Source organism: Bicyclus anynana, chromosome 19 (genome assembly GCF_947172395.1).
Source record: "Bicyclus anynana chromosome 19, ilBicAnyn1.1, whole genome shotgun sequence".
Classification (NCBI taxonomy): Eukaryota; Metazoa; Arthropoda; class Insecta; order Lepidoptera; family Nymphalidae; genus Bicyclus; species Bicyclus anynana.
In genome coordinates, this window is record NC_069101.1 from 5,459,647 (window position 1) to 5,471,836 (window position 12,190).

The following is a 12,190-nucleotide window of genomic DNA, read 5'->3' on the forward strand; positions in this document are numbered from 1 at the left end:
TACCCCAATATCCATATTTAGCGCCCATTTTAGACCCTACCATCATCACTATATCAGCCAATGGACATCCATATAGGTCGCTTGTAGGGACTTTTCACAACGTTCGTCACCGATTGTAATTAGTGGCTTAAGGTAGCATATCGATCTTGGCGACCGCGACTTGCGTCCGCGACCGGGTCGCACGACTCACTGCTTATTATGAATTTATATGGAGCACTAAATAAAGCCCGAGACCGTGTCACGTGACCGCCTTTGTTTAGTCATTATCAACCCATATTCGGCTCACTGCTGAACTCGAGTCTTCTCTCAGAATGAGAGGAGTTAGGCCAATAGTCCACCACGCTGGCCCAATGCGGATTGGCAGACTTCACACATGCAGAAAATTAAGAAAATTCTCTGATATGTAGGTTTCCTCACGATGTTTTCCTTCACCGTTTGAGACATGTGATATTTAATTTCTTTAGTGTTTAGTACTCCATATAAATTCATACTAAGCAGTGGGTCGTGCGACCCGGTAGCGGTCGCAGGTCGCGGTCGTCTAAAACGGAAGACTACCTTTAGATTATACCATAATACAATGTCTAAAACTTATTTTCTTTTGTTGATATAGAAATTATTTTATTAGAGCCATTTCGACTCGCTGAAAATACTTTGAAAAAAGTACAAACCTATACACAAAACTATTGTTTTTTTTAACTGTCAATTATGTAGCACTCTCTGTCCCTTGATTGTGTAAGTTTTTAATTCGCTATCTATTTCTGACTAATGCGGTCTACAGACCTGCAGTTAGAACTGTACACACGAACTGTTAAATTAAAAAGTCAGTAGTCAAAACTGAGAAATGTACAGATTTTTCTAATGATACTGTTTGGAATTTTGATTCGATAAAACTGTGCAGCTCGGTTGCCGGTCCACCGAAGCGGAGCGAGGCAGCGGAGCCGAGAAACGGAGAAATATTAACCAATAGGATTGCTCAAAATCTTCGCCCCTCTTAAGTGTACAGGGACTTGCGAAATAGTTTAAAAATTCATATAAAACCGGTAAGCGGAGCGGGGAAAATGAGCGAGGTTAAATAAATTAAATTTAACATTGCGGACAGACACAGTACGCAACACCGCGCCGTTTCTCCGCTACACTCGCTCGCTCCGATTTGGTGGTCAGGCAACCTTAAAACTGAAGCTCTGCAGACCGCATTACGCTAGAGAATAATAGAAACACGACGAATGTGAAACAAGTCCTCAAAAGAGCTTCAATTAATTCTTGCTTCTTTAACTTAGCATACATACTATAAAATATTGATAATTCAACTTCAAATAAAGCAAATACGATACCCGGAAGCTCATCTCGAGGTTCTCTCCGCCCCATATGTCCATGCCCTCGTCGTACGAGCCGATCTTGTAGAAGTAATCCTTGTCTATGGCGAACAGTCCGCCGGCCATGGTGGGAGTACGCAGCGGGGCAGTGCGATCGCCGCCCCGTCGAGACATTTCGCGTTCTGGGACCCGGTACCTTCACAAAATGGGTATGTTTAAAAAAAAAATTACAAAATTCATTTATTTCAAGTAGGCTCAGTTAACAAGCACTTTTGATACGTCAGTTGACTATTTGTAAAAGATTCTACCACCGGTTCGGAAGGCAGACTCAGAAGAAACCGGCAAAAAACAGAACAGCTGCTCTTTAAAAAAAAATCATACAATTACTATTTTTTTATTATTTACAAGTTAGCAATCGACTACAATCTCACCTGATGGTGAGTGATGATCCAATCTAAGATGTAAACGGGCTAACTTGTTAGAAGTAGGATGAAAATCCACACCCCTTTAATTTCTACACGACATCGTACCGTAATGCTAAATCACTTGGCGGTACATCTTTGCCGGTAAGGTGGTTCTTAGCGGCCGAAGCCTTTCACCAGCCAGACCTGGACAAATTGATCCAGGTCTAGAATACGTCAATCGGCCCAGCTGGGGATCGAACCCAGGACCTCCATCTTGTAAACCGCGCATACCACTGCGCCACAGAGGCCGTCAAAATATATCATGCTCAACAGTGAGCCGAATATGGGTTGGGATGATGATGAAGATGATAATCAATTCACCATCATCCTGTAGAATAAATTATTCGGTGTATGATTCAAAACATGATGATCGCAAAAACTTATCATAATTGCTACTTGATTTTATATAGTGGGTCATGTTTTTGGAGCTTGATGAAATCCCTAAGGTTATTTCTGTCACAAAACGTAATTTCCATTAAATTACGCAATATACCTAAAAATACATATAATTAGAAATTAATGTTTTTGAAATTAATATATTATTTAACGTGATAATTAACTTGTGTTCGTAGAATTTGCGGTTATAAATAGTAATCAATCAGTTCGTACAACATTGACAAATTAAGCCGATTTTGATCGTCTAATTGATGTTGTATCTATATTATGAAACATTCTTCGACAAGAGATTCCATTAGCTGATTCGTTGATTATCGACGCTTTACCCTAAAATTTGGAAGGACTAAAAATATATATAGTCATAGACTTATCTCATCATCACCATCGTTAACAACCCATATTCGGCTCACTGTTGAGCATGATATATTTTGACAGCCTCTGTGGCGCAGTGGTATGCGCGGTTTACAAGATGGAGGTCCTGGGTTCGATCCCTTAATCCCTGGGTTTTCTTAATTGGTCCAGGCCCTATAGCCAAGTCGCACGTCGATTCTCTTTCTACGATCGCAAACGCTTCGGAAACTAGAAAAATGTATTGGAATGACATTTGCTATGGACAGGGCACGTGATCAAGATCTATCATTCCCATTCATTTTATAGTTTTCAAGCGTTTGCGATCGTAGAAAGAGAATCGACGATCACAAGTCTCCTCTCAAAATGAGAGGAGTTAGGCTTTAACCACAATGACCCAATGCGGATTGAAAGACTTCACACACGTAGAGAATTAAGAAAATTCTCAGGTATGCCGGTTTCCTCGCGATGTTTTCCTCCATATTTACTTCGATTTGTAAGCAAAGACAAATACTAACAACTATGCCAGGCGATATTGATAAGAACATGAATCATTTCAATGATTTCTCAATCCCGCTCACCTCTCACCGGTAGTCGCTAACTTGTGGTGACCTTCGTCTTATTTTAGACGTAACCCCCACCGACACACATAGGTATATGCACATCAATCCATGTTCTATTGTGTGAAGACCCGTAATCAATACTAATATCATAAAGAGGAAAGATTTGATTGTTTGTTTGTACGTTTTGAATAGGCTCTAGAAATACTGAACCCATTCGAAAAATTCTTATTGGCAAGCAATACTATACAATACAAACTACGCGGATGCTATAGGCTATAGCCTAGTCCATATTCCCGTGGGAATAAAGGGTTAAAATATAGCCCAAGTTACTCCCTGATAATGTAGCTTTCTAATGGTGAAAGACTTTCAAATCGGTCCAATAGTTTTAGTTCGATAAATGCAAAAATACTAATCTTTCAACAAAAATAAATTGATTAACATTAGCCAGTATGAAAGTGGCAGACTTTCTTTGGAACCGACATAGATTTTTCTCTGTATTAACATAGGCTACTTCTCATCTCGGAAAAATCTAGTTAAAGAATAGCCTAGCAGCTGAGTTTTAGGTATCATAAAAGTAAAAGGCTGTAAGTACAAAATTTGGCTATAATGGTAAGAAATTGACAGTTGAAAAGGGCGTTTATGTGCCACTAAAGTATAAACTTGTTTAGAAATTATCACTTGTCTGTGAGAAATAAAGGCTTTTTAGTAAACGGGTTTCTATGTCGCCCCTCCCATTGTAACATACTAAATAATTGAACTATATACTAATAATTGAAATAACGAGTATATGTCTGACGTGTTTACGTTACTAGACTAACTGGACTGGTTAAGTCAATGTTCATTTATTTTAATTATGCTTAGTTTACAAGCAATTTTGAAACAACAACAACCAAAAATTATAGTTACTAGCGGCTCAGGGTCGTGATGGAAGTCCCTACAAAAGTCCTATGTCCTGCAGTGAACGTCTATCAGTTGATATTATGATGTTGATACGATACTTATGAGCCGTGATAACCCAGTGGATATGACATCTGCTTTCGATTTCGGAGGGCGTAGGATCGAATCCGGTCCGGGGCATGCATCTCCAACTTTTCAATTGTGTGCATTTTAAGAATTTAAATATCATGTCTCTCTAATGGTGAAGGAAAACATCGTGAGGAAACCTGTACACCAGCGAATTTTCTTAATTCTCTGCGTGTGTGAAGTCTGGCCTAACCCCTCTCATTCTGAGAGGAGACCCGAGCTCAGCAGTGAGCCCAATATGAGTTAATAATGATGATGATACTTATATGAAGTTGCTTATCATAGTAAAACAAAATCAGTGTTATAATATTCATTTACTCGTATCAGATACAACTTTATCACAATTATCTAGATGTAAGCAACACTTAGTTTAATTGATCCATTAAATATCTTCGCAACAAATCAGTTTAGATCACTCCGTAATTGAGTATAAGCCGATAAGTTTGGGAGAAATCGTCATTCTGTTTGTGATTAATTAATGATAACACTAATTTGTCATTTTTTTTAATAAAAGGAAAATTATTGTAAACCGACGAACGCCCGTGACTTTGTCTGCCTGAAATTGAGTATTTTCACAAATACTGCGAGATTTCTCCGGGATAAAAAGTAGCCTGTAAAGTATGCCTGTTTGTCCAGACTAAATCTTTGGTCCGGCTCGACCGATTTTAATAAGACTTTTATTGATATAAAAAGGAAGTTATGGAGTGTTGCTCAATAACTTCGTCTATCTTACAAATGGTTCCAGAGATAAGCCCAGACAGACAGACAATAATTTTAAAATTTGATTGTATTTGAGTATTGTGTAAATAACTATTTGAAAACACAGGTATTTTGAAATCACAAAAAGACACTTATATGTATTGATGTATATATAATTACTTTATCGCGGATTATGCGGATTAATGGATTATTATCAGATACAAGTAAACATGGGAATCTAAATTAGCACGAAATCTAAATGATGGCTTTGGCAATAAGGCCGTCTTTGCATGCCATTTGAACTTTTATGTTTCTCTTTCTTGTTATTTTGTTTTGTAAATTGTGTACCACAGACATAGACGACGGAGGTAATACAATATTTAAATTAGATAGATTATTGTTTAAAACGCCATAATTTTTGTAATGAATAAAGCTTTATTGATTTTCATTTCTGTTTTTTATTTAGAAGACGAATAAGACTCAAATATTTAACGCTAGGGTAAGTACATCTGATTTAAAATATCAAATCTTTATTGAAATACATATTCTATGGATATTTTTACTATCTATTGACACTTAAACATAACTCAAATAAAAAAACTAATTACAATATTACAATATAAAATATTACAAAACTTTTATTATGTACGTTTTTTTTACGATGTCCCACTTTCGACAAAAGCATCCCGCTTTTTTCGCTCAAATAGCTCCTAAATTCCGATTTGGCAAAAGAAAAATCTGGCAACGCTGACGCAGCCGCGCTTCCAGTGTTAAATAGGTCCCTATAGTAGGGGAGCCGAAGAGGGGATTTTTGCAGTTACTCGAGCGTGTCAGATGAACATAGGGGAATATACCTTGCACGTTGTTCAGTACCTCCACCAAGTATGAGCCCTTAATATTGGTGGGTTTAAGGCAACCAAAAGAAACCAACTTCAGAAATACTCAAGCAGCACGTCAGATTAAGATAAGGTAGGTGAGTTGATAGCTAAAATGTGTGCATTTCGAAAATCTGACAATTTGAGCGTACATAATGGAATTACTGTTCCAAAGTTACAAAATAAAACCCTTATATTTCTATTATCAAGGTACGAGCGCGTTTAATTTTTTACTTATTTTTAAAGAAATAAAATCCTGAATAATCGCACATGTTTTCTGATGATTTCAGTGAGATAAAGTAGTAAAAATTGTCTTTAAAGTCTGTAGTTCCCACTGCTGTTCCCACCGCTGAAAGCAATAAAAGTACATAACCTTTTTATCATCTAATCCAACGGTTCCCGAATTCTTTTGCCTTCGGAACCCCTTTTGTTTCACCATTTTTAGCGGAACCTTTCTCAAGAAAGACGGAAATACTCTTACGTCTCGTGGCGTGTGGTAGCGCGCCAGAAGCATATGGAAGCAATTTTGGAATGCAATATTTAAAACAAGGTAATTGAAAATTAATAATATATTACTTCTATTAATATTATCACGATTGAAACGATTTACAATATGGAAATCTCGAATCTTCGCGGGACCCCTGAGGGTCTTTCACGGAACCTCAGGGTTCCGCGGAACACCTTTTGGGAACCGCTGATCTAATCTCGATTCCAATGACGCTGCAGTAACTGCAAAATTTAGCATCCCGGGCTCTTTTACTACTAGAATAAAATCGTATGTATACAGAGGCAAGGTTAGGGCGCGATTGTTTTGCTTGTATAACCCCCGCGTCCCATTGTTCGTACGTTCGTAACTGCATGTAGTTCAAGTACAGCGAGAAACGCGACGCCAATGCTATTCATTACGTAATGAGTTTCCGAAGAAAAACGTCTTTTTTGCACGCTCGCGTGAAACGCTTTACGTCATCTCATTTTACATCTACTAGGATTCTCTTATCGGTAGATAATGGTATTGATTTAAACAGCTACTAGCGGACATCGGCGAGTTCGTCCGCGGGATAATTGGACCACATTTATAGAAGGCATATTTGCTATTGGATGCACTCACTGAAGTCCAGTGCCAGATTAAACAGGGGGCCCTTTTAGTTTGAAAAAAAAGGTGTCCGTCTGTCGTAGTTAATTTTCTCTGAATCTTTTTTGTTATTATAAAATAAATAGTCTTAAAGTTTTCAAGAAAATGGTTGAAAATTTACCTTTGCCTTATCTCCGAAAAAAAATAAACTGAAAGGGCATCCATCCCCGGCCCAGACCTACCCTAACCACCCGTCAGTTTACTTATTTCTAACAAAATCTTAATAATTCTACTTTAATAATGAAATCATTACTTCATCAAAGAAAGCTTTAACGACATTTTTAATCCATCTATAATTTGTCCACAACGGAGACAAGCTAAGATCGTTGACCATACAGCCTGAGTTTCACGATATTTGATTTGTTGGTTCGTTTTCTTGTTTGTTAAGCTTGTTGGTATCAGAAAAAAAATAATACAAAAAAAATACAGCTTCAAATGTAACTTCGCCACTTTAGTACACCTACACTTACGTATACTTTGGTGATAAAAAAAAATTATTTTTCTTCAAAGAACATACAGAGCATACATTAAGCCAATTATTTAACCAGATCCTTATTAATACATCCTATTTTCTACGGGAGTATACCTCAATTCCCTGGGCCGAAGTTATATGGGCTGGTGGGCATTCGCCTTTGTAAAATTAAGCGAGTCTTTTGCACCCAGGACTCTTTAACGTCAAAGTCTCTGGTCAAAAGTAGTTTTTACCACTATCATTAGTCAAAACAATTTTTGGCGGGGTAAAATATTTGCCTGCAACACATCAACTAAAAATAATTCATGATTATATAATGATTTATTTATTTTGACTCTGCAACTGTGCAATTGCTCGTTGTAGAGTCAACATATCCTGAGGATGCTCCGGTTTCGGGGTGAAACGTACGTAGAGATTATTTTGTCGGACCTGGGTGATGTTGTCGCATGGGTTCGTCGACTTTTCGCGGATGATAGCAAGATAAATAAATCATTATATAATCATGAAGAACTTCCGCAAAGTAACGCCTGCTTCTATCCAATAAAAAGAATTCACTCACCATCTAAAGTTCAACTTCCAGTTGAATCCACCCCATGTCATGTCCGAGGCTTGGATGTACTCGAACGTGGTGTCAGAGATGACGTCGATGATCGGGCATACCACGGTGCTCCTGTCTTCCACTATTCTTGCCAGGAGCGGTTCGAGCCAGCCCTCTAAAAATAAGATTCATCATTAACAACCCATATTTGGCTCACTGCTGAGCGAGTCTCCTCTCAGAATGAGGGGGTTAGGCCAATAGTCCACCACGCTGGCCCAATGCGGATTAGCAGACTAGACACATGCAGAGAATTGAGAAAATTCTCAGGTATGCAGTTTTACTCACAATGTTTGAGGCACGTGATATTTAATTTCTTAAAATGCACATAACTGAAAAGTTGGAAGTGCATGTCCTGGACCGGATTCCTAAACCTTCGGAAATCAGAGGCAGAGGTCATATCGTGGCTTGAAAATACGATTAGTTTAGTTTCAAAAGACCTTTTAGAAACATTTTGGTTTGCATATTGGATTACTTTCTATTTAAAGTTTGTATAGACTTTTTTAGATCTTTAAAAGAGGAATATCTTCAAGAGCAACGTTTTGGATGAAAGCTCCCTGGTGGTATATTTTTCGTATAACTTACACAAAAATTTGAAAATTTATAAGCCAAAATCTCATAAATTACTGAAAATAGTTTTAAAATCAATCTATTCAAGTAGTCTTGAATTTAAAGCGAACAAACAGACAGATTCGGCGTAAAACGTTTTATAATATAAACTATAGATATTTAATTGCAAATATAAAGTAATCGTACAGCGACATACATTGACAAACAGTTCTTTGTGAGAGATAAGATAGGATATTATTGAAATATTTTCCATCTTAGATAGCCGTATCTGTAAAATGCAATATACGCAAGAAAGTGGAATCTGCTGTGCCCTGGCACAATTTTGGTCTTTATTAAAATACCTATTAAAATAAACATCAAATCATTTAGCAAAATGTCATCTACCTACTATAAGATATCTATCAGTAAGCACCGGTTGACATTTGTTACATAGAATCTCAATTTCGTATATGTCAACCAACATACGTCAAAGATAGTGAATTAGCCTGCTGATATCTAATGTTTATTTACAGAAACTTCGTTCGCGTAAAATTCGGATTAACAAAAAAAATCCCGCGGGAACCATGGAATATTTGTTTATTATATTAGTATCCAGTTTCAAATTACTATGTATCTCTGTACCAAAATTCTATAAAATCGGTTGTGTTTTAGCCTTGCCTTTCGCATTTGTAATATGGAAAAACGAAGTTAAAGATAAACAGTTTTTTGTGAAAGATAAGAATAAAGAAGTAATTCCCATCTTAAATAGTCGTATCTGGAAAATCCATTTATTTACAACTAGCGACGTCGGCCTGCGGTTTCACCAGCGTAGTTCCCGTTTCTGTGAGAATGCGGGAATAAGATAGTCTACGATACTCACGAATAACGTGGCTTTCTAGTGGTAAAAGAATTTTTAAAATCGTTTCAGTACACATTATCCCCTAAAATACCACAAACTTTACCTCTATAAAATATAAGTATACAGGGTGTCCCGTAATTAATGGATAAATGTACTATAATACTACTACACTACACTTCAGTCCCATACATTCAGATCCATTAATTACGGGACATCCTGTATATTTTAGTATAACTGTCCCAGATCTACCCTAACCATCTGGCAATTTACTTATATCTATAAAAATCTTGATATTTCTACTTTTATATTGAAATCATTACTTTATCACAAATAGTTGGCTACAACATTTTACGACATTTTTAATTCATCTTTAATACTTATGGGGTTCCCTGGGCCGACGATGTATGGGTGAGCTTCACCTTTGTAAAGTTAAAATACACAGACTTACCAGTACATTCACAATGTGCGTCCAAAAACGTGATGACGTCTCCTTTGACGTGCTTAGCGCCCAACAGCCTCGCTCTGATCAACCCGGAGCGGTTCTCCGTCCGGAACAGGTGAGTGGGGACCGGCAACGTCTTGATGTATTCTTCTAACTTCTTTCCTAAGTGCTCTGTTCAAGAGCGAGGTAAAACTGTATAAGTGATCTTCCGAAGTAAATGAGCTTCCAAGCAGATCGAAAAAAATTGTAAATTAAAGATAACAAGACAAGTTGGCGCTCATCTTAGGGCTGCTAGTCAGCAAGAGAAAAACCGGCGTAAACTTTGATTGCTTAAGTATAACCACTAGCGGTCGCTCGCGACTTTGTCCGCAGTTAAGATTTCGTTAATCAGGCCAGGACATTTCAACTTTGTACGTCAAGCCGGCTTTGATATTTGATGTGACCTTACACATTCTTTTAACTGACTCACAGAAATCCTTGTTTTAAATCATGACTGGTGCAGAAATTAATCAGGTTGGTGAAAACAACATTCAGTAGTTTTTCGAGTTTATCTCGAAGAGACAGACAATATAACAGACAGCAGAGGATTTACGAGTATATTTCTAATCAAATTTTATATGAATTACATAGCCTAACTTTTAAGTAGTGCTTGTAAATAATTTTTATTTTGATTTTGAAATTGGTGATAATAGTCCTTTTACAAGTTACCGTTTGTTAGTTCCTCGATTAAGGGTGGTATTACTATTCATTATTTATCTTATTGTGAAAGGAAATTATCAGTGTTGGTATAAATATTAGGGTATTTGATGACCTGAGCTCAGTTGTTTGTTAGGCAGCATGATCACCGTCACGCTGCTAGTCGGGTTAATTATTTGCAGTGTTTTGTGTTGTAATTATTGATAATGTTTGATGTTATAATTATTGGTCATAAGTTGTATAGTGTGGGCATAGAGGACTATTTATTTATATTCTAAAGTGATCCCTAAGCCCTACATCCAAGGTCACAAGTCCTGGGAACAGCTCGAGGTGTTTCCTCTGTCACAAGCTACCTTTCACGTCATACCTTACCTTTTTCACTAGCGTCGTCTACAAGTATGATCTCCTTGAGCAGAGGTCGCGGCGACCTGTTGATTGTGCTCCATATGGTGCGGATGAGGGTGGTCCACGCCTCGTTGTGGAACACTATGACCACGCTCGTCGTTGGCAAGAGTTGCGGGTATGGCTTGTCTTTGCATCTATAGACAAGACACGTTTTGGTACATTGAGATAGTCAAGCCTGAATTTTTCAAACATGTTTATGGCAATCCACCTAGTTCGAGACATTTTTGGCATATTGAGCTGGTTAAGCCCCAATTTTCATACACATTTTTGCCTGTGCATGTGCCACATGCCTGTGGATATTATTCGATTCGGAGCGCGTAGGTTCGAATTCGGTCCGAGACATGCACTATACATTTTAAGAAATTAAATATTAAATGGTGAAGTAAAAACATCGTGAGAAATCCTGCATACCTGAGAATTTTCTTAATTCTCTGCGTGTGTGAAGTCTGCCAATCTGCATTTGTCCAGCGTGGTGGACCAAGATCTAACCCCTCTCATTCTGAGAGGAGATTCATGTACAACAGTGAGCAGAATATGTGTTGTTAATACTCGTGCTCAACAGTGAGATATATGGGTCGTTAATGAGGATAATGATGACATATACAAGTCTGAAGTGGAAAATTATCCTCTAGTATTGCAAGGCACACTTGTTAAGAACACGTCTTAAATGCAAGGAGAGCCAAACATTCTCGTGAAAATTGCACGTGAATCAAGAGTTCACATTTTGGAAACAAGAGTGTGGAATAGTTTCATGATTCATGAATTATTCGCGTCTTTCTTCCACATTGGCATTAGTGCCTGCATTGTTTCGCGCGCACAGGAAATGCGAATCAGTTCACAATCTACAGGGTGTCCCACAATTAATTTAAGCAAGTAGTATTAATTTAAGTAATTTCAAATTGTAAAACATTTTGAAGAAAAAAGTTTAAATGTGCACACTTTGAAATTTTTTGATGTGGATACGTCTTATAATTCAATGGGGACGGCCGCACACTCAATTTGAAATTCCAAAAACGAAAATTTAACCTAAGGATTTTTGGAAAACTATTCAAATTAGATTTAGATTATTAGGTAATGTATCTCCTATTTGAGTTTCATCCTTTAATTACGGGACATCCTGTATATACGCGAAACACATTTCGCGAGCGTGAAACAAATGGCGATTTCGTCCTGTTTCGAACCACGACTTGTAGTTCATTTGCACCGCGATTTCTTGCGACAAAATGTATCAGCCTTAAATTTTCCTTGCATCCACTTATTATAATGCTTGACGGCAAAGATAAAGCAGTAAGAAAAATATACCTATACAGCTGTTGTCTACTTTACTCGCTTCGCAGAACTCTATTCATATCACTATAG

General features: G+C 37.5%; 1 protein-coding gene across 6 annotated transcripts in view; it reads right to left on the reverse strand.

The window, feature by feature from the left end:
- LOC112045272 (polypeptide N-acetylgalactosaminyltransferase 5) overlaps positions 1-12,190 on the reverse strand; it is a 32,502-nt gene that overhangs the window by 16,189 nt on the left and 4,123 nt on the right. For all 6 annotated transcript variants that reach the window (XM_052887333.1, XM_052887332.1, XM_052887334.1 and 3 more), the window contains exons 5-8: positions 10,799-10,965; positions 9,737-9,901; positions 7,845-7,998; positions 1,332-1,509 (exon numbers count right to left, since the gene is read on the reverse strand). In XM_052887333.1, coding sequence (XP_052743293.1) covers positions 1,332-1,509; positions 7,845-7,998; positions 9,737-9,901; positions 10,799-10,965 — 664 coding nt within the window. The remainder of the gene's footprint in view (positions 1-1,331; positions 1,510-7,844; positions 7,999-9,736; positions 9,902-10,798; positions 10,966-12,190) is intronic.